The 25,012-nt window shown below is 34.5% G+C and overlaps 1 protein-coding gene across 1 annotated transcript in view; it reads right to left on the bottom strand.

Moving 5' to 3' along the window:
• The window catches only part of MS3_00001247 (uncharacterized protein), a 48,902-nt gene that overhangs the window by 20,132 nt on the left and 3,758 nt on the right, over positions 1–25,012 (bottom strand). The window contains exons 2-6 of the mRNA XM_051208724.1: positions 22,185–22,427; positions 15,282–15,919; positions 11,472–12,193; positions 8,493–8,717; positions 6,356–6,796 (exon numbers count right to left, since the gene is read on the bottom strand). Of these exons, the coding sequence (XP_051072259.1) occupies positions 6,356–6,796; positions 8,493–8,717; positions 11,472–12,193; positions 15,282–15,919; positions 22,185–22,189 (2,031 nt within the window). The 5' untranslated portion in view covers positions 22,190–22,427. The remainder of the gene's footprint in view (positions 1–6,355; positions 6,797–8,492; positions 8,718–11,471; positions 12,194–15,281; positions 15,920–22,184; positions 22,428–25,012) is intronic.

Here is a 25,012-nt window from a genome sequence, read left to right as displayed (position 1 = left end):
TTATTGAATAACAAAATGGGACTTTAAGGTGCAATCATGTATCAATTGCTTGATGTGTTATTTGTGCTCCATAAATGAATTAGTACTGATACTATTGTTGTCGTCCTTTATTTAACTAATAACCAGTATTACTTCTACTCATCTTACAAATATGATTGTATATTGTAATTACTGTGATTTGCACTGCTCACTGCGGTTCAGTGTGCCTAACTCTGCTCTTTCTTAGTAACCTATATATAAATCCACATATGTATTAATTGTAGTTATTTATATCTTAATAATATATAACGTATTCAACAGTAAGTTTCAGTTGTTTTGACTACAATTATTAAAACTAGACTGAATGCTTAGTTGTAATGTGGAATTCATTGAGATCAAAAGAGACTAAATTTAGACAACCACCAAAAAATTGAAAGCACTGAATGACCGTTTCGTGCCAGTATAGGCTCACTTTGCTGGAGTTTTGTTCTCTGGGCTGGATAGTGTGTTGATGATGTCGTTCAGTAGAACGATGAAAGCTCCATGATAAAACCATCCAGCTCAGAGAACAAAGCTCCATCAAAACCAGCCACCTGAGCCACAAATCTTCATCATCTCAAAGTATAGGCTCAACAATGCGCATCTATGACCTGCAACCTGAAACCCAGAACATTCGGATTTGAATGCTAACGCTTAACCCTTAGACTATTGAGCAGAAACCCAACGGTGTACAAGTCTATCTTCAAGCAATTGATGATATTGCGCAACTTTCATTGTTTTCAGTAAGCAAATTCCTCACAGCCAGCACAGTTCAGCTCCATTAGTCACAACTTCTCATTAATACTACGTCTGGTGCTTCCAGTTTTTCAATGGATGTTCTTGATTTTCGCGAAGTTCGACTATTTCCACAAATTTATGCTGACAGTAATATAGGATGTGGAAGAAAAGGATAATTGTTGGTAAAAATAAATCCTGTGGGATAAAAATATGATATAAAATGTTTCTGAAATGCAGGAAGTTAAGCAATACATAGCTAGTATACAGTTTATTGTATTATTATTATTATTATTATTATTATTATTATTATTATTATTATTATTATTATTATTATACGAGTAAATTCACTATTGATTTTAACACAAGTGACGCCGAAATCTTTAACGACAATGCTTAATGTATCAATATTTGAAAGATGAAAACATGTGCTGTAATCCAAAAAAGAAGACTACACATGATGAAGATGCTACTCATACGGCAAACAATGCGTCTGGATTATGGAAAATTGGATGGGGCTAAACACGAGGCTATTTTATTATATGCCCGAATAACGTTTTCTGGTGTCGAATCATATGATTTACCCAACCTTGAAATGAACGCTTCCAGTCAGACCATGAAACAAAGCACATAAACAATATAAATGTGAATGAATGACATTTTAATGGCTGAGTCAGCCATTTTAAAAAAATAAAAAAAGGAGTTGGACGGACATAGTATGCACATAGACAATGCTGTGTCATCTAAGGGCACGAGATAGAGGTCAGACATACAATCCAGCAAATCTCAAAACTAATAGGTTTTAAACGGTGAGACATACATATATAAGCATGCCTTTAGTAATAGTAGGCTAGTTAATATGTGACCCAAAAGATGACCCTAGGCATGTGAAACACAAGAGATAGTCAACTTGTTAAGAAGTAGCAAAACAATTGGAAAATATGTAAAGAGCTCATATTCAACGTCCCCCCTTAGAATAGTGTAAACTAAATAAGAAATTTTTCAATCTCAAAAAACCTGACAAAGCATAGTGTAGGTGGGTTGGAAATAACTAATTTTTTAAACGTTGACATGATAGATAATTTTATGAAGTCTAGCTATTATCATACTCAGTTGAACATAGCTACATTTCAACAAAAAGATGTCAATTAAAAAATAGGGAATCTGTTCGTTTAGCTTCCCCAATATAAAGTATTGACAACCAACTTATACGCAGATGGTAGCAAGATTGTAATAAACTAATAAGTATTGAACTGAATCTAAAAAGGTATAAAACGTGAAGATGGAAGAGACTGCTGTTCAAAACCTTGGACTAACTCGAACAAAAAGTAAACCTTTTTACTAGACTATTCAATATTATTACCATAGATGGCGGACCGAACCACTGATAATGTGATTGAAGGTCAAGTCAGACAGATGAATACTCATTTCAAGTATCTGTAATAAAATGCTCCTAGGGTTGTAATATATATTCGAATTCCTAAACAATGTAACTCAACCACACAATACATGACCGGCAGTAGTAAGATAAAAAGAAAACTCGGAGTTTTTTTTAATCAACTAAGTGAATAGGTAATGAGACATGAGATTTGATTGGAAGTGTTTGTGTAAATGACTAAGCAAAAACGATGGAAAATCTGATCAAAATACATCTGAGATTATAAAAAGAAAAATGGTACACAATAATGGGAATGAATCACAAGAAGGAAGACGAATACAATCCTATTCACACTGTTGAACTAGTAATGGATAATCACTGAAAGTACCCGCAGTTTTTGGACGAAACACGATTCAGAATTAAAGTGTTCTTCTTAGGCGAACCATATTAAAGTTGCATACAACAACTGTGAAATATATAAACGTACATTTTATTATCTCTTCACAATATCGGTGAACTGAACGAATAATAAGACAATTGTTATAGTGTTTATTCTACACAGAAAACAAGGAATATTTATCAATAGTTAATTATGAACTACGCGTGCTTTTAGAGTTTGTAATATTTACATTATTTAAGAATAATAACTACATGTCGAAAAAGTCAAGTCAACCAATTTGTAATTAATCGAGTTATAGTAACAAAAATATAACAGTTTTTGTTTTACGTGGCTTTAATTTATATGAATCATGATTATGGCATCCTAAATGAACGGTAATAAATTCAGAGGAACCATAACGAGAAAAGTTTAACAACAAAATAGTTAAATCACTTTATATAGGTAATAGACTAATTACGTGTCCACAAATAATAATAATAATAATAATAATAATAATAATAATAATAATAATAATAATGGTAGACATAACAACATACTATTTTTGTAGAAAGAAACAACAATAAGTGAAAAATTCAACAGACAAAACAAGTGATTGTATATCACTATTTTGTTATAGATAGAAAAAGGTATAAATTAAAAATACTGAAAGATCGATTATCACATTATCAAAATATTCACACTGAAAAACTTTGACTTAAGTGCGTAGGCACACACTTGCGCTACGAGAGAGAGAGAGAGAAGAGTGATACCAAGAAAGAGATATGTACAATCTATACACGTACATGTATACATCAACCTTAGGACAATTAATAAGTAGGTATTGTAGACAAATTAAAAATTGTGTGCACAGATATTATGTGTATAAATGATGCTCGTTGTTTTTTTTTCAAAGTGAAACCCCATGGAAAATTCTTGAATTAGTTATAGTTATCATTACCCTCTTTATATATATATATATATATATATATATATATATATATATATATATATATCAGACCGGAGACTAGAAACACCACAGATCCACATGCGCGCACACAAACAAGAATACATAATTATATAAGACAAATACAGTTATGTACACATACGATTTGATGTATTAAATATTGTCAGCAAGATATGAATTCAGCATAATTTTGTTGCATGAAAGGTGTATATACGCGTAAAACAGGCTCACACATATGTGATAGATGCATAGTATACATGTCTGTTTCAGTCGATTGAAAAGTGTATAGTGCAATATTGACTAAAATTAGTCAGAAATGGCCAATAATTTGTGATAAGCATTAAATACAAGAGAAAAAAGAAACAAACGACGAATGATACAAATAAAATATCTATACATTTAAAAAAATTTTTGCATGAAAAATAGCTCACTTTGCTTACACAATATGACGGGTATTTTAAATGACCTTCAAAACCAAATAGTAACTAGTATTATCAAAGATTCTGATATTTACATTACTATGAATATTATTAATGATAATGAACAATGACTAATCTCTAAGCGCAAGTATTACAATTAATTAAGATAACAACATGCACAAACAGTCTGCAGAATAACACCATCAATGAGATACGCACGAAAACCAGTTATGGTAAAAAATAATTTAATTCCGTAGACAATGTTCCGAGCCAAAGATATTAGCTGTATCACTTATAGAATATGGGAGATAAGTTTACAGAGATAACGTATGAAGAGATACTCTCATCTAAACCGAAAGTCCAAAGCTAGTCATTAACCTTTGTGACGCGTCTCAGAGTAATGAAAAACCAAAGTAATAATAATATATGATAAAGAATGCATTACAAGTGTTGTCTTCTTGTTTAGTATGATTAACAAACTCCGCACTGAAGTTGGAACACAATGTCAGAAAACAGTTAAAAACATGACAAGTCTTAAGAAACATTATCATATTCAGACCTTAAAATTAAAGTAAGCAAAAGTCCAAAGGTGAAACCTATTTTTGACCAAGCTGAAGTTTTGAAGCAGTATTGTGTTTATCTTAAAGGACTTGAAAATGAAATCTAACTGTTGAGTTACTAAAGACTATAAAAATAATAGTGTAAGGTGTTACATCATTGGGAATTCGCGATAAAAAGAAATAACGTTTAGACTCATTAAAGGAAATGAGAATAGAATTAAATAAAGCGACGCAACTATACAGAAATTAAGATATTAAATCAAATGAAACAATGCAAAAAATACCATCACTTCAAATCTGAAAAAGTTGTTGAATTTAAAATGAAATGGGTATGATAAGAACTATTGTTGAAAAACGGTAACTCTAAAATTTATAACATCATTGTGCATTGTTTTGATGAGATCACGCTAATTTCTTCCGAAATAAAAGTTTTAATATTTAGTTTCCCATTACAATTTTGATTTCATTTATTTTTATGTTTTGACGAAAAAATGCCAAATTGAACTAATGCATATATCTGTTCCAGGTTCAAAGATGTTTATGACAATCGTCTGCATACTTTACTAAATACCACTTTGAAACAAATAATTAGTAAGCATATCCAATGTAGGTATGAACATTTTTATCCAGTCATAGAACTATAAAATGAAGTTACGATCTAAAAAAAATTTTCGCGTTACAATGGTACATGAATATGACATCCACTAGATAACAATAACGACAACAATCACACGACAAAAAGGTGGATGTGCCTAAAATTCATCTCTAATTAAAGCTAAGTATATCAAGCAAAGAAAATATGAGATGCGGAAAACTGAATGATCAGATACTGCAAGAAAAAACTTCTACATGAAGTGGTGTTATGATACTACTACACTTCTCTCTACGTATAAGAAATCCTAGCAAAACACTGTTCTTCCATAACATCACATTTCAAAGTAAGAATATGCCTAATTCATACTAAAGTTTTTTATTAAAAACGACAATGTAAAATAACTACAAAACGGATCAATTTTGAACTTTCAATGGATTATAAGTAGTAGAATTGATTCACAAGAATTTTTCTATCAGAATAAGAAAAAATTACTAACAAGGGAAGTGAATAATAACAAAGAGCAACATATTGTTTTTATTTGAATTGCACTATAGTGTATTTAGATATAAACGAGATTATACATACATATCAAAAGAATGAAGTTCGTAGCGAAAAAATCTAAAGTTGGGGAATATACACTTGAAATTGAATGTGTTAAATAAATTGACAAAATTTCTAGATTTCTTTTCATTCTTATACACCATAGCTATGAGCGGAAATAAAAAAAAGATGACAGTTGATGATTATTGAGTTACAATAAACCGATACATCATAAGAATTTCATTATGTGATATAGATGATGAGATTAGATTAGTTTAAGAGGAGGTATATATCCCTATCCTGTTCATCCCATCTTACCGTTTGTGCTGAAGGGAAATAAACAGGAACAAATCAATTAATATTCATGAAAAAGTTCCCTCTATGACATAAAATAATTTTCTGTATTATGAAAAATCGTATATATCATTTATCCTCAATTTATAACAATATTATATATATAATCTCATGTTAAAAGTGTGAATCACAGAAATAAAATGCATTAAGCGAACAATTTACAACTTTCTAATATAAAATGTTACTAATTCGCAATCACTAAAATCTGTTCTCCACTAACAAAATTGGTTTAGGAATTCTAAATTTCCTCCTACAGTACTATACAATTGATCACGTTATGAACAAAGCTGTTGATGGGACGACGTATAGTTATAAATTAATTTTTGCGAAAATTATACTTGTATGAAACATAAAGCAGAAAAAGCATGTTAGAAAAGAGTTGACATGCAATATACATATGATACTATACTAACCTTACTGCCTCGAACTCTTTTGGGTCGAGTTTTGTTTGTTCCAGATGCTTGCTTACTGTTCACAGAAGAGCCAATTATATTTTCTCCGATAATTCCATACATACCACGATCACTATTATTTACACTGCCAGGATCTGGTACAGTTGAAAAAGTAGGGATTGAGTTTAAATAGACAGCGGAAGTCACTGTGATAGGAGGCATTGACATAGAAGTAGGACTGAAAAACGATGGACCCATTGATCGGCAAGGCATCATAGAAGTAGGTTGATGGTATGGCGGAGGAGCTGGTGTTGAACTAACCATAGATATATTCATTACATTCGCATGCATTGGACCATTAATGAAATTTCCAGGAATTGGTGAAGAAACTGGCATGGTCATCATCATTAATGGGGAACTGTTTGGAACAGACCCATCAAAATCATTTTGAAGCCCGTGGATCTGAGATCGAACGACGTGGAATAAGACAATAAAAGGAATTCTGTTTATGAGCACATCACAGAATTTAGTGGTGAGACACATAATACTTCATATAAAAGGTCAACTTATGACAGGCGGATGCGGATTTTCGAATAATATATCCAAAAAGCATAACTGAATTTGGCTAATATTTCTGTCAGTAGCACCGGTGAAATGTCATTTTGGGATAGTGAATAAGATTAGAAGATTCGAACGCTTTACTTCTACTTGAAGCTTGTGCTGATGATATTGTTCAGAAGAAAAATGAGAGCAACACAAGCAAAACACCCTGCTCAGAGGACAAAGCTTCACCTAAATGAAACGTCAATCAACTTAGGGTCGAGTATACTGCCTAGCTGTCATTTTTGTACAGCTCAACAGCTGTGGGATGTGACGTGAAAGCAGAAAATTTTGTCGACAGTATTTGATTACATAGATCTTAGCAGGATTGCTCACGTAGTGTGGAAACATTAAATTCGCAGTAGGGTCAACTGGCAAGGTCATAAAGTTTATTCAACATGGATAGTTCGAATGTTTCTCAAAGCTAATCACCGACTACAGGGATGCATAATGTTGGCTAATGTAGGAATTGTTTGAAAAAATGGTGAGATTGGACAAACCGGGAAGTGTCACTGATTGTTGAAGTGAACGGTATTGATGAATACAAATTCCATGTTTCAATCTGTGGTAATTTGAAGCGACGATGTTGCAATCATTTTTCAACCCCAACTTTACTTTACGCTTAATATTATTGTTTACTTGCCAAATTCAGTCATACTTATTCCATTGAAATTAAATTCACGTTTAATTCCTATGACAATCGATAAATATGGGTGTAACTCCTATAGTTATCTTTTATATTGGGGCTCCATGTCATAAAGTGATCACCTCACTGTTTTTTCTACCAAGTCCCAATGACGCACGAAACGGGAGATGCTGAAAAGATAACCAAACCACTGAACCTAATGTCCCTAGCTGGCAACATTGACTGAATTATTGTCAATGTTACTAAACTGAGCTTTGTATTCAGACATTCAACTACGGCATACGTATCATTCAGGTGCCTTTAGCTGAGGTTATTTATTTAGATAAAGGAAAAGGGAACAAATTCTGCATTAGCGTTTGAAAAGTAACAATTTAATGAATTTACCTCTATTAATAGTTCACGATTTTTAATAGCTAATCAGAAAGAATGTAAAACGTACAGGCAATGTGAATTTAAGACGGAACAGATAAAACTTCTTAAAAATTGAGCTTTTTTAAAACAACGTAGCTGAATCGTCAGGTTACCCACGTGATTTAAGTTACTAAAGTGGCACATTATCAAAACAAAGTCATAAGATAAGCACTCCTGCAGAGGTTAGGATATTATGTACACAGAAAGAGTAACTTTTTTATTACCTCAAGAAAGGTGTAGTTTCACTGACAAAGAAACATACTTGACAGGTGAGCTATAAATTGATTACTGCTAAGCACAATAACCTGAGATATCGAAAAACAGATACACTTCAAGCTCAGGTACAATCTTTCAGTAAGAAATAATATCGTGATAAAAACGCTAAAGGCCTGAAGTCACGTTTTAGATACCAATCCACAGTTTAAAAATACAATAACTGTATTATATGACGAAAAATGAAAAGAAAAAAAGAAAACAAGTTTAGTTCAAATATACAGATACCTGAGAGTTATTTCCACTGAAAGATGTCGATGTGGATGGATTTAAGCCAGTTGAAATGTGAAAATTTGAATTTAACATCATTTCATTACCTGACGATGCTACTAAAGGACCACCACCACCACTGCCTATTGAAACTGCAGTCATGACAACTTCACGACCACCGGAAGAAATTGGCCGACTAGGGGGTGGTGGTAAGTAGCAGAGATCACCAACACCTGGATTCACCTACAGAAGCAAAACAACAAATGATATATATATCATATACAAAAATGGTAGTCGATAAATATTTGTTATCAGAAGGGGTTTGTGGAGATTTTAGAAACTTCACAGATTGAAATCATGAGTCAATTGAAGCTAGGCCGCCATGGAAAACCTGAGAACACTGGACGGCCGTTTCGTCCCAGTATAGGACTCTTCATCTGTGCGCACCCACGATCCCGCACCCCGTGGAATTCGAACCCACGACCTATCAGTCTCGCGCCAAGCGCTTAACCAACTAGACCACTGACCCGGCGTCCAATGGTGCTAATGTCTAACTTCAACCAATCCACGAAGTTGCGCCACCGTATACCATTGTCTTAAATGAGCTGATATCTCACAACAGACCTAGTTGAACTCCACTAGTAACGGCTTCTCACTAGAACTCCAGAAGTATCTCTTGAAGTCACAATCGATGAGAGCGTTATTTCCATCAGTAGGTCTATGATGAAATTGAACAAAAATGGAGAAAGTGGACAGCCTTGATGGACACCACTCAAGGTTGCAAAAACAGATGACAGTTCACCATAAGCTCTCACTCGACTAGTAGTGCGGGTAAAGAGCCTGAACAAGGTTTATATACTTCTGAGGTACACCTTTCAATGATAGACACTGCCACAGAACCTCTCGGTCTACAGAGTCAAATGCTATTTTCAAGTCAAGAAAGACCACCATTGTCGGACACCGACAAGCATGTCTGTGTTCTAAAATCTGACGAATGGTGAGTATGTGGTCAATGCAGCCACGACCACGTCTCAAGCAAGTCTGACTTTCTCGTGTTTCCAGTTCACGAATCTTTATTAGACGTCCGATAATTATTGACGCTAGTATTTTAGATGCTATATTAGTCAAACTAATCCCTCTATGGTTATCACAGGATGATTTTGACTCATTCTTATATATTGGGACAATCAGTGATTGAGATAAGTCAGATTAGATCACGTCCAATCCCCAGGTTTTAGATAAAATATTAATCAACCTGATCGCTAAAACTGGACCACTATACTTAGAGACATATGGAGTCAATCCATCTGCACCTGCTGCTCTTCCTCGTTTCAGACTAACTGTAGCCTTGTGAACTTCAGATAGAGTAGGGGGACATACTTCAATGTTCCATTCAAGCTATCTGGGAATGGTCGGTAGTTGGAGAGTAGCTGAAGACCAGTTGTGCTGCTCCTTAAAGTGTTCCGTCCATCGTTCTAAACGTCTGGGCTGAGAGCAGATTATAGTATCGTCTTTTCCCGAGATAGTTCCACTTACGTTTGACTTCTTAATTCTAGTATCTTTTATTTGTCTGTTGTTACATACACCTACTGCCTTTTCCAAGTCTTTTGCTTTCGTTGCGCACTACTACACGCGATCGTCCCGTCAACTTTTGGTTAGTCCAGATTTGAATTTTTTGCGCTCGTCATTGTGTTCGGAGCCTGATGGATAAGTTTACGGGGATCTATCAGTGCAATAGATGTAGCAGAAATTCACTGGTTTTTTGTAACCCTTTAGTTCAATTCACCAATAGATGACGCTTGTGTATCCGCAACTGTTCGTACATCTTTCCAAGCAACATCTAGGTCTGTCTCGTTTTAGAAATTGCCTAAGTGTGACTTAAGTTGCTGCTGGAGTTTACGTTTGACTTTCTTGTTGCTGAATTGAACTCTTATGGGTTTTGTTAATGTGGTTATTCTGTGTCCAGTTAGACGCAAGCGTGATAAGTCTAAACATGTATCCCAGAACATTCACATCAGTCTTCTACACCATGATGACAGTTCATCATAAGTTTTGGTAATTTTCTGTTTCTATGGATGGTCATGTTTATGAACTTGGCAAACAAAATTATAAACTGTGTTTGTTTTAGATTAAAATAACACAATTTATGGGTAGAACGAATAGTGGGCCTTAAATGTCAAACGTCAACTTTAGAAAGCTTACTCTTATTTCACTGATGGTAAATTTCAGGTTCGAGTAAATAACTTCATCTAAATGCTGTTCGAGATGAACAGTCACTTTTTGAGAGATTTTGGTAGAGCTTAGTTCTCTGAGCTGATTGGTTTAATTATGAAGCTTTCATTGTTCTTTTAGACAATATTATTTACACAAACGCCTATTCTAAAAGGTCTGGATAATCTTGTCGTAATTTCCAATATATCCTTTATATATGGGTCTATCAGCAATCAATAAACGCGTCGAAATCGATCCGAGTTATCAGATAGATAGGAAAATAATGGGAAGTTGCGGGGTCAAAAAAGATGACAGTCAAGATAAATATGTAGATAATGACAGAACAAGGGTAAAAAAATAATCAAGATCAAGGTCAAGCGACTAAGCGTTCAGTCATATGTTGATAAATTCGAGCAACTCAGTTCTGTCTGAGGCTTGTACAGACGGTACTATTTGGAAGGACAATGAAAGCTTTAGGAGTAAACCATCCAGCTCAAAAAATGATTCGAGATCATAATCATTTACCTGATCTATGAAGTTACACTTCTTAAATACTCGATAACAGAACATACAGAGTAATTCGCAAAACAACATATTTTTAATTTAATGCAAATTAAGAGACAACAGTTTTGTTTTCATGAGACAATAAAGGATCTGAGGGTAATAGAGTTATAAAACGACTAATTTGTTACAGAAATATACCCAACAAATGATAGGAAAATACAAATGACTTGGAGAAGATTAGATGTCGTTCGAGCCAATATTTTTTAAATTTGCAAAACTTACATGAGATCCCATAACCCTCGAGTTTCCAGTTGGCATCACACATGGAGGAGTGGAAGGATTAGGTGCAACGGTTTGGTTACTCCCTATTGCACTTGGCACGGAATGTCCTGTAGGAGTACACGGATGATTGTATATTGAAGTAGTACCACTATTAACACTACAACTACCAATCGACCTAACACCAGACTGCAAAGATCCTGGTCCAACAATTGGTGAAGGATTTGAACATTGAGAAACTGAGAGTTGTTGAGATTGCTGTTGCGGTAACGTGTGATGCATAGTAAGGCAATTGTTGCCCTGAGCGTCTCTAGGAGTAGTTGAACGCGTTACTACAGATGCTGTTGTTTGGGAGTTCATAGTACTTGGGCTTGGTCGGAAAGCTGGTGATGGTTGGGTATACTGTTGATTTCCATAACATGAGCCTGAGTAAACACTAGAATTGTTTAAAGAACGTGACTGTTGTGAGCTATACATTTGTTGTTGTTGCATTAAAGGTGTAGAAGTTGGGGCATTAGAAGAGACTTGATTCCGACTACCAGCAGGTGGCCTGGGCGACTGCCCAGGACAACAGACTGAGCCTGGTACCATAGTGTTGTTAATCACCTGAGGTATTGTGTTGCACGTCGACATCGCCACAGAATATGGAGCAGTTATTCCAGATCCTGGTTGCGTAACTGGGCATTCCGAAGAATATGGAAGATACATTGACGATGGTTGGAAAGCTATAATAGAATAGGTTTTCTTAAAATTATTAGAAATTCTAGAGTCATTCAAATGTTAAAATTGATAAAACAAGTTATCAAGAGACCTATCAGTTTTTTTCTTTAACTAAAATTACTTACTTAGGCCTGTTACTCTCAATGGAGCATAGGCCGCCGAACGGCATTCTCCATCCCACTCTTATCTAAAATTATGTCATAAGAATTACTAGCACATAGATTTATCTACGTAAAAATAAGGGTAAAGAATTCAAGATTAGTTCCACAATTCGTATCGAGAACATTGAAATAAAGCAATGAAGTTAAAACGTAAAGACTACAATGTTCCTCACCTGGTTCTCTAAACCTAGAGCATAATGACAGTGACAATAATAATGCCTATTAAAATAATAAACAGAAAGTAAAGAATGATAATCTCAGTGATATAAAATGAATACCAATAAAATTGTATACATTGAATTGACTTTTTCTCCTTTACACAGTAAAATAATAACATGAAGTCTTCAAAATTACAGAACTTAACTTATCAAAGAGAAATAAAGACATATTTGTTTTTAAGTAGTCCATGTTTGATTTTTAAACAAAAAACTAACGAATTATTAATATCTATGTATATTTAATGTTAGATGATGACAATAATATCATGAAGAATGATAACACTACAAACATTGATTAAATCACTAAATAATAAACATGAACAGGAGGGGGAGAGAAACAAAACAATAAAGATGGAAAGATTTAAATTATCGTGTTTATGTTATCTATTATATTAGTCAGTAGAGAAGAAAACAAACATCATGAATGTCATAATTATCAACACCAGTAAACATCTAAATAAATAAGGTTCAGATTTATGCTGTAACAGTAGACACTTTCATAAATAACACTAAAGAAATACTACTAAGACTGATTTATGTTGATAATACTCCGTAAAATAATAATAATAATAATTATTATTATTATTATTATTAAACGGTATGGATATTGCAACGTTGCCCGGATCCCCTCTGTAGTTATTGTCAGTTCCAAGCCCGAGTAGAAGAGGATTAAGGGTAGTATCGTTAGCGAGCTCACTTCTTAAAAAACAACTTCACTACATCAGTGAGAGTACCATGTAAATCAAACTTGATGACATAGCTCTAGAAGAAATGGAAGCTTCAATATACCTGAGTAATATCATTGATATAAATGGAGGATCTAATGCAAAACCTAAAGCGTGAATCGGTTAAATATGGGCAGCATTCCTACAGTTGAAGAATATTTATAGCTCAAAACCACTGTCAGCCAAGACCAAAGTCAGAATTTTTAACAAAAATGTTGAAACCTGGAGAACCACCACCATAGTCACTAAATAAGTGCAAGTATTCACAATCAACTGTTCAAGCAAATTTTCCAAACCCACTAACAGAGACTATCAGCAATAATCTACTACAGCAGATAACAAATCAGCTCCCAGCTCAGGAATAAATTAGGAAAAGACGCTGAAGATAGACATACTATGAGGAAGTCATCAAACTGTCACAAAGCAAACCCCAACTTCGAGTCTTCTCAGTAAAAAGAAAAAAAGGAGAGCAGAAAACTCATGGTGCCTGGAATTGGAAGGATATATCAAAATCATGAGTAGAACTTGAAAGGAGAGCTGAGGAAAGAGTTGGTTGGAGATTTTCTAATCGGCGGTCTATGCTTCGAGAAGGGTAACAATTTTAACGGTTAAGGCATTTACTTTGAGCCACCGAATTCCAGGTCCGGACATACGTTGGGTAAATAAATAGTACCATTAGCACTCAAACTTTTAAACTGAGGCTCCTATCCAAGTAACTGGTGAGTGAGTTAATTTACATCTTTTATTTACTTAAGGACTTGAGTAAACGAGTAGTAACAGTCGCGTTTTTGCACGATTAGAGTAACATACAGATTAACAAACACTTGTTCATATTCCAGAAAATTTACTAGTTTAGATAACTATTAAAAATCCTATGAATTACAAAATGATTTTGAAAAAAAGTACATTTCAAACAATTTAACTATTACAATGACCTCAAGGTTAAGCGTACCATTGCATGTTTTTTTTAATTAGGTAGCCTCTATGATAGATAAATATATATATTTATTTAATTCTTTATTGTAAGCTTAAAAGTAACATTGTAAAATGTTATAAATCGAATGGTTATGAGAAATACTTTAATTTAAAATATTTTAACCAATAATGTGACAAATTGTAACTGAATTCTTAACAGTTAATCAAGTAAACACTTTAATAACCAGAAATCACTATCCTTTGACAAACGTCAATATATAGACAAAGAAAAGTGGAGAATTAAATGAATACATATGCTCTGACCTTATTAATAACCGCACTATTTTCAAAGTTTTTACAAATTTTATCAATAGAAAGAAGAATAATATCAAAACTCTACGATGAATCTGTAGAATTAGGTTTTACTGATTGTTGAAAACCAGGAAAATTAATAAAATAGTCATAATCCCCCACAAATAAGATATTTAAAAATAAATTTAAATAAAAACAGAAAATTAGCAAGTCAGTAAAATGCAATTGCATTAAGATATCATTAAAAAAGCAGTAAGTGTTATCATTTTGTTAAGTCAAAAGAAAGGGACAGGTTTCAGAAATTATGAAGCTGACGAAATCGAAGAATACTTAAACAATTTTCTCATGAGAATTACATATAGTCAAATTCTATAAAAACTGAACTATTGAATAAAATCATAATTTAAGCCATAGAAAGTGAGTGGCGGCTAATTTTACAGTTCAAATTTTCCCCAACAGTAAAACAAATTACATAAATTACCAAATGGCAGGTAAACAGACGAAATAAGTTCTCGTATAGTGAGACGTTATCTAAAGTACAATTATTATATAAGGCATTTATCTTATTGTACATCGCGTGATAATCATATTTAAATTAATAATTGAGTTCCACAGTGTAACTATAAATGATGAACAAACAATAGCTTTATAATTTAATCGTTAAATAGTATTCAAAATTAAATATTAGGAAGTTAAATGCGAAATCGAAAAACTAATTAATTACTGTTAACTAATATGATATAAATTATTCCATGAACTTACAAACTGATTCAGATGAAACAACCCTAGTGGCAGATGATCGACAGGAGATTTGTTGTGACTGAGGAATATTTCTGTTGACGATATTTTGAGTTCCCATTGAAATAAGAGATGTTCTTGGTTGATGTGATGCTATTGTGGTACAATTCGGAGCTGAAGGTAGACCGTAAGAAGCTGTTGTGTTGGACATGATCTGAGAATGTGGTAAAGCACCATTTATATTAGGATTTCTAATATAATTTAAATTAGGTGGTGATTCAGATGTAGATAACTGTTGAGAAGCTACCTTATCTAAGTTGGAATTCAAAATCATGGTTGGATACTGTTGTTGTGGCTGAAATGAAGATACTTGACAGTTTCCCATAGCATCACCATAAGATTGTTGCATTTGAGAATACTGTTGCATTTGAAAGTGAGATTGTTGTGTTGGCATTTGGGACTGTGGGCTCATTGTTGTGTTTGGACAACCAAGTCCAGGAGCAGATACGGAACCATGATACATAGCTTGGTTAGAGCTCAATGGTTGTACAGGTAATGGTTGACCGTTGGCAACACCATAATTAAATGTATCACGTTCCCTGTACAAGTCTGGTCCATTTGTAATATTAGTTTGAAGGATAGGAGGATATGCACAAGCAGGTCTAAATTTTACGAAAAGAAATTTCAGAAATAGAGGTAACACCAATCATAATACGGAGAATAATTTATCATTTTAAATAGAAATAAACAAAGTATTATTCAAAACACGTGACTGAAAAAATCTAATTAGTATTTAAGCATGGAATTCTTGCAAAACCACAGCTTTCCAGTAAATGTCTCGCTTAGTCAGTCAGTTATGACGTAGGACTAGGCACATATATGCATCGGTCCAAATTGCCATACCGCAAGACGAACACTGGATTCATAAAAGTAGATAATTCAGAGGTGGTAATATATAAAAGAAAGATTGCATATAGGGATATAGTACAGGAAGAAAGATTTAGTACGTAGAAAGAAAGATATGAAATAATTTTAGTCTTATAGTTTAAGGGAAGATAGAGAGTGTATACACCTACGCCATTGTGAACGATTTTCAGCTATGTCACCTACAGTCTCCAACCATTGGTTACGATAGTCACACGGAACCCAACCACGAACTCTGCATCTACCAACATGGCTCAGAACACAAGTTAGTGACTTCAAGCATTGATGCCACGTTTTCGTTTGGCCGACCCTAACTTTCTTCCATCCGTCTCCATTTATTTACTTATTATTTATTTGAACACACACAAGAGGGCACCAAATATATATGCGCCACACAATCCGTCTCCGATACTAGTCGGCATTGTGTGTCGTGGTAATCGGTGGTCAGGTATGTGTAACACATGCCCGACCATCTCAGTCGATGAAGATTCACAACCTCATCAACTGATTTACCATCATTTCCTAATACCCTGCGTCTATCCTCACTATTGCTTACCCAGTGATTCCAGCAGATGCCAACAATATTTCTAAGACATCTGTGGTCAAATACTAGTAGCTTATGACTATCTTCTACTCTTAATGGCCACGTTTCGCTGTACAACAGAACGAACTACTGCGCAATAAACTCGTCCCTTAATTGAAAGACGGATATCCCGTTTTCGCCATAAATGTCGTAAGTTAGCAAACGAGCTTTTCGAATTCGTGCTGTCCCGGTTAAACGTATATTCAATTATAATTTTAATATGACGGTACTTTTTATCTCGAAGTGAAATCAACAAGATCTATCGAAAACCATAAAAGAAACGGGACATGGTGATTTTCCTAGTCTGAGGATTATCACCAGTGTGTACTTACCACTACAACTAAATCCAAACCAATTGATTACCGTCATAGTGGAAGGAATACTGCACACTTATTAATTTAATTGTACATGAAATATCTAACGCCTACAAATTCAGTCACTCTATGACGTAATGTGGCCATCAATCAATATAATTAGTGATAAATATGTATCGATTCAAATAGAAACTTGATCTTATTTAACGTGTAGTAAAACAAAAATAAATGCACTGAAGATTACATAAAGAACTGTCCAAATAAAACTAGTCAAGCATGACCAACGTAGAGCTCGTAAGAAATATGAATGAGTTCAATTTCCGATACCACAAGTATGTACAACGAGATCGATATCAGGAGAATCTAAATAATGTGTCACTGATAGTGAAAGAGAATAAATATTGAAATAATTCAAAAAGGTATAATGATGGTATGTGAGGTGGAACTCAATACCTTAGGTCAAATAAAGGTTGCCTATATCATTTCGATTGACCGTCAACTATCCCTCTCAAGGGCTCCAGCAACTGAGTGATCATGAAGTTGTCGTGTTTGCATCAACCTTGTAGTCTCGACCTACTAGCATTGTGTATAATAATGGTTAATAAATTCATTGACCGATGTCACATCTTGGTTTGGCTATTCCTAACGTAATGATTCGAACCATGGACAAAGACTACGACGGATTAGTAGAAAGAATAGGATTTTTGTGCTTTTGAAAATTATAAAGTGAGCTTACGAGAGGCTTTTTCCAATTATTACAACAGATAACACAAGGTGTTGTTAGCACACCAGTGAAAAGCGGAGAGTTAACTAATGCACATATAAATGTAAAGCAGAGCACAGATTCGTGAGACTTTTCATTAGTGTTAACAACTGTGAAATCTAGCTACAAATGATACAGATCATTCAAATACAAAATGATCAATCTAGTAATGGTGTTTTTGCATATAGTACATATTACATTTTCAATCAAAATGAGACAGATCAGGATGAGAAAGTATGCCTGAACTTTGAGATGTACTACTTATTGATAAAATTCAATATTATTGGTGATTAGTCTGTCATCTATTGCACTTAATTTGTCAATACAAGTTAGCATTAACTTTCACAAGGAATAAAGAATAGTATCTAGTACAAATAAACGAGAACATCTCTAATCTATCTAGGGCAGCTAATTTGACTGCCCGAGGAAGGACATTAAATTTTTAAAAATTCGAAGAACATGTAATAAGAAGAATGTACACACATACGAATAGACAAACAATCAAAAGGAACACCTAGAGTAATACAGATACTGATATTTGTATGAGATTAAAATTCAGGACATAAAATTTGTAGACACGCGCACACATATACATACAAAATTGGATACACAGATAGTAGGGTAGACAGACAGGCAAAACAATAAATTAATAAAAATGAGAGTGAATTACTTTGATTAATGCAGGCCAATCAACAGACCGATCAATGCCAAATTATTACTATTAAAATTTGAAACGGACAATAGTAGCAGTAGTAGTAGTAGTAGGTGGCAAGTGCAGTTGGTTTTGTAAAGTAATGAGAGACAATGGCACACCACAACTTTACCAATGAGACAAGAGTGAAAACCGAACTGGCAGAAAAATTAAAGCCAGTTTGGACAACGAACTATGGCAAAATTAACCAATCATCAAGGCATAGATAAACATTATCGTTTTAAAAAGATTATTAGTTACATGAAAGAGATGATAGGGTAAGAGAAAACAAATATAAAGTAACTGTAGAAGAGAAAAAAATAGCAGTTTATCAACAGTAAGTATACATACACACGCCTACGGAGGAAACTAATAAAAATGATATCGGGTAGTAAAAGGAAACAAATAGATATGCACTAAATTAGAGCATTCACAAAAATCAGTAGTGAAATACGCAAATATTTGCATTCTCTACAATATGGAGAAGTACTATGCGGTTAGCATGATAAATTTACCCACAAAATCAATTAGCATATTCATATGCAGAAAATTTAGCAAAAATAAAATTAACCTATCATTAATTAGCAGAAATATTTGTGCATAGAAAAGAAATCGTCACCCAAAGGCAATGGGAGGTGAGGAGAATTCGGTCTACTGACTTCACGAGACAGGAGCGTTTCTACAAGCGAGAAGGTAAAGACAGGTCTTCGGCGCTCAAATCATGTTGATTGATAGAGAGGCTTTACCTCAGTGGTGTACATGGCTCTAAGCGTACTTTTGTATCTTGATGACGACACTTGTTTCTTTTCTTTGAAATTATCTCGCCTTCTGTTATTATCTGATGCGACAATTTGCGAAGGGCGTTCTTGATTATAAATAAATTAATAAGATGTAATGAAATGAAAACGACGTTTGAATAGCCAGTTCCTTGACACATTGTATTTACAAACTACAGTGAATAATCTTGCAACTTAGCTTAAATATCAGAGGCATGTGAATGATTTCTAAATAATATGCATAGATACACTGAGAAAGTATTCAGTTAACTTAATAAACTGTCAGGAAATCAGTGGTATTTTATTGAAATAACTAATGTCTTTTTGTACATAGTATAGGATAAAATGCTATAATTGTTGGGGAGGGGAAGGACGGACAAAGTCAGAAAGAGTGGTTGATAAGAATAAAAAAAGAAATCAAATATCTCCGAAATGACAATTGAGTATTAAGTCTATCATTGAAAGGTCTCGAAATTAGTAACAAAAGTATAACTCTTGACAATGCTGAATCGCGGATTCGATACAGATGAACTAATCTTAATAATCATGAAAATAAGAACAATGTACCAATTAAAGGTTAAAAGACACGAAACTGAAATCGAAATGAGGAGAAAAGTGGTGTTTTCTCGACAGAAACCGAAACGAAATAAACTGTGATTGCCTACACGATGTTAAACTCAGAGCTCTGGGGGGGGACAGATACTAAAATAGTTATTCAGATAATTCCATCAGTCGTTGAATATTACTCATATAAAGTCAGTGTCAACCTTGAAATATAATGCTTACCAGAATAGAACTTCAACATGAAAAATTTAGGGGGAGTTAAATGAAGATACTGTACACATGTATGTAGCTTTGAAAGCAGTTGTTGTCTACATAGCAAATTGCAGTTCTCTTTAGGAGTATCTACTGAAAAAGAAATATTGGGTGTTAGCTTAAATTCGTTAGCCGTGATATATATGTTATCAGTCTTAAGAAGAATACAACCTTCGCCTTTCTATCTAACTGTAACTTGCATTTTAATGGTTTATAAAACTAAAATCGAGTTTTAAAACTTGACCGTTCAAAAACATAGCTATAGCCTACACACGGGAGATAAGGTGAAATTGGTATCTAAAGATGCATACATCCAACTTCAAAAAAATATTATAGGTGTGACTAGCTTATAGATATCAGGTAATCGCATGATGAATATGTCCTACTACTTTCATGTCTGTCCCTTGTTCACTATCAAACTCAGTTGATAAACAAACAAATCTTGAGGCGTGACCAGATTTTGGAATACTTATTTAAGGATACACGATAGACAAACTTTTAAGGACATGAACGTACATACATTTATGTGCATAAATGATGGATTAATTTAACGGACAGCAATTTTTTTAATAAACTGGAAGTATAGAAGGTAGGTTTGCGTACAAATAGATGTCAAAGCGGAGTAAAATTCTATACAGATAATTTAAAAAGGCTAGTCGAAGTTATGGATAGAATGTACAAGTTAGGTATTATAAAGTATAATTTGTTAAATTATACACTAAAGAGCATGAGGAGGATGACTACGGGTCGATTTATTGTATTCTTCATAAGAATCAGGGAAACGAAAACCTAACTGTATAACAAGTATACCACAATAATCAAACCAGAATGTCGAAATAAGTATCTGCTTTACGATTCTAAAGTCTACATATTTTATGATTCGACAGAAATCACCTACACGATACGCATAACACCTTAACATTTCGCCATTTGACAATATCTATAGCAAATCACAATTACGAAATTCAGAAATCGAGGTACGAGGCATGCTTTTAACATATTGTAAGATTTGTTGAACCTGATATTAAAAAAATCGGTCAATAATGAATTGCTCTTGGTGAAACCAGATAATAATCATTGCGATATGTACGTGTGGTAAGTCAGTTAGAAACCACTGAACTCTTTATTTTCATCAACGCAGTAACCACGATTAGATTTAACCTAATTCTAGCTGTTAACATGATGCGGCGGTTTGGACTGCATATAGTGACAAATCATTTAAGTTATATTGATGGGAAGACGTGTTCCACAATGAACTTATTCAAGTCTCAAAATACTAAAAACCAATCACAGGATGACCGGCTTTACTAATTTATGCTTGTAAATGCACCTTAAAATGGAATAAGAACATTTGATGGGATCTCTTCATTTCAGTCTAAGATGGACATTACTTGAAACTGACATCTATGTTAGTAATGAAGCCAGTTAAGACCACCCATATTTTAGGGATTTCTTGCTTGCCTTCGAGGTTACCACGAAAATAGAAATTTTATTGCAGCTAAATTGGGGAGTAAGAAAGTAACCAGACTTTAAGGGTCGAAAGCTATCTTCAGGGCTAAGAGCAGACGAAAAATATAATTACTAAAACCCACAAAGGTGGTTATTATAAGTATTAGTGAATTATGTCCAACCGTGATAATAGCACTCGCAAATATAGGTACTGTTGTTTATTGCTTGCGATGATCAATACACTGAGGATTTTTATTTAATGTGGAGCTGACAACGATATATATATATATATATATATATATATATATATATGACTAGGTGTCCATGACTTTTAAAAAATCCAATCCAATAGTAATTCAGCTTGTTAAATACTCCCATAGAAACGTTAAAAATACAAGTGGAGCAGAGAAATAATTGTTTGATTGGCTCTGTACTAATATATAGGTTTTACAATCAAGTATAACATTAATACCAAATAAATGGTGGTGCATAAATTTAAAAATGTAGTAATCAGTGAGTAACATAACTAACTTAATTTAGTGGAAAGAAATATTTCTTCGCTCAACATGTATTTTTAATGTCTCATTAGAAAAAAAAGCGAAAAAACTCACCTCATTGTAGAATCATATATATGAATGAAAGGTTAGAACAGAAGTAGTCGCTGTCCGTATGAAACAGAAATGTTCATTTATGTGGAATCGTCCGCATATTATAACAGGTAAATGTATTAAAAGTTATTTTATATGCTTTACACGGAACCAAGGGTATCAGGCTTAGTAGTTCAACACAAACACGACCGTATTATGCTTGATAATCCAGGGTATCATAAAGCTTGATAAGCTGGGTTTTAAAAACTATAATAAAGAAAAAATGGTATGAAATGAATTACAGAATCATGTTAACAAATTGGCACTCAAGAGGATATATCTCAAATAAAACAAATTGTGAATTACACACTGAACAACGACTATTGTAACTGAGAGATTAGAGACAACTGTATAAAAAACCGTCTACATACAAGTCAGTCATAACAAAGTCGAACTTCGCACATACGTACATCAGTTCAAGTTGCCATACCACATTAGCACAGAGATACAATTGTCGATTCAAATACCGTAGTGGTAGAGGTAGTAAAAGTAGAAGCAGTAATCGGAAAGATCAGGGTTTGAAGATGTTATTCAAAAAGTATAATCCAGTGAAATAAATTTGGAAAGAGAAAAAAGGATATGAAGAATTCAGAAGATTAGAATTCGGGAGAACACAAAGAGTGGATGCACCTGTACCACTGCAAACGATTTTTAGCCATGTCATTCAAAGTGTCTAACCATCGGTTGCCACCGTCTCGCGGATCCCAACCAGGTAGTCTACACCTACCAACATGGCTCAGTCCACTTGTCAGTGACTCCATGGATTTGTGCCACATTTTGGTCTGGCCGCTCCTAGCTTTCTTCCAACCTACTCCTACACCATGAAACATCGCATGTCTGGGCATACGTAACACTTGTCCAAGCCATCTCAACTGATGAAGTTTCACTAATTCATCAATTGACTTGTCATCCTTACTTAAAACCCGTTTCCTAACAACTGAATTACTTACTCGGTGGTCTCAGGATATAAAAGCAATGCTTCGAAGATACCTGTATTCGAATACTAGTAACCTACGAATATCCTCTACTCTTACCGTTACATACAAGCAATAAGATGTGTCTGGTTTACAAATAGTCTGTTCAGTTCAGTGAGGCATAATCTATCCTTCTTTTGACGAACAGTAGGATTAGTTAGTTAATGAACTGGAATAAGTTAACTTTAGTGGGCAAGATTTACATAAATGAAACTAGGCCGATAAGTCAGTCAGCTACAACGTAGGACTAGGCACATATGTGCATCGATTCAAGTTGCCATACCGCATTAGCACAGCAAGACGAACACCGGATTCATAAAAGTAGTTAATTCAGAGGTGGTAATATATAAAAGAAAGATTGCATATAGGGATATAGTACAGGAAGAAAGATTTAGTACGTAGAAAGAAAGATATGAAATAATTTTAGTCTTATAGTTTAAGGGAAGATAGAGAGTGTATACACCTACGCCATTGTGAACGATTTTCAGCTATGTCACCTACAGTCTCCAACCATTGGTTACGATAGTCACACGGAACCCAACCACGAACTCTGCATCTACCAACATGGCTCAGAACACAAGTTAGTGACTTCAAGCATTGATGCCACGTTTTCGTTTGGCCGACCCTAACTTTCTTCCATCCGTCTCCAACACTAGTCAGCATTGAGTGTTGTGGTAATCGATGTTCAGACATACCTAACACGTGGCCCAACCATCTCAGTCGATGAAGATTCACAACCTCATCAACTGATTTACCATCATTTCCTAATACCCTGCGTCTATCCTCACTATTGCTTACCCAGTGATTCCAGCAGATGCCAACAATATTTCTAAGACATCTGTGGTCAAATACTAGTAGCTTATGACTATCTTCTACTCTTAATGGCCACGTTTTGCAGCCGTAAAGTAGGACAGAGAGAGCTAATGCGCAGTATACTCGTCAATTAATTGATAAACGGAGATCTCGCCTTCACCATAGGTGACGTAAGTTGGCAAAAGCCAAACGAGCTTTTCGAATCCGTGCTGAGATTTCGTCAGACACCAACCCATTAGAGATGATCAGACATCCAAGATAAGTGAAGTTGTCAACGCGTTCGACTACATCACTCCTTTTCCTTAGTTCAGGTGTAGACGCAGACCAGTCCCGGAGCAACATTTATTTATTTATTTAAACACATAAATATTGGTACAAGAGGACAACAAATATATATGCGCCACACCATATTTGTGTGTGTGTGGGTTGTGATACTGCCCGGGTGCCCAGACCGAAGCAGGAGCAACAACTTGCGTTTAGAGGGGGAGCAACGCATCTCAAACATCCTGGCATTGTTGCTCAGTGCTACCAAAAGACTGAGTTTTATCAGCGCCTTCACCAAACACGACTATGTCATATGCGTATTCCAAGTCGAAAGGGGAACCCCTGGAAGGAGGTCAATACCCGAGAATTCGGTCGAATGTTATTTCCATCAGCAGGTCTGTGATAAAGTTAAACAAAAATGGAGAAAGTGGACAGCCTTGACGGACAACACTTGAGGTCGCAAAATCAGATGACAGTTCACCATAAGCTCTGACTCCACTACTGGTGTTCGAGTAAACAGCCTTCACAAGGTTTATGTACCTCTGAGGTACGCCTTTCAATGACAGACGCTGTCATAGAACCTCTCGGTCTACAGAGTCAAATGCTGCTTGCAAGTCAAAAAAGACCACCATTGTCGGGCGCCGAAGAATTTTACAGAAAGCTCTGAACTTCTTCAGAAAGCTCAACGTTCAAACGTAGTACTGGTAGGAGGTGACTTCAATGCCCAGATGGGTAGCTTAA

This window comes from Schistosoma haematobium, chromosome ZW (genome assembly GCF_000699445.3).
Source record: "Schistosoma haematobium chromosome ZW, whole genome shotgun sequence".
NCBI classification, from domain to species: domain Eukaryota; kingdom Metazoa; phylum Platyhelminthes; class Trematoda; order Strigeidida; family Schistosomatidae; genus Schistosoma; species Schistosoma haematobium.
Note: the sequence above shows the minus strand (reverse complement) of the source record. Positions and strands in the feature narration are given on the sequence as shown.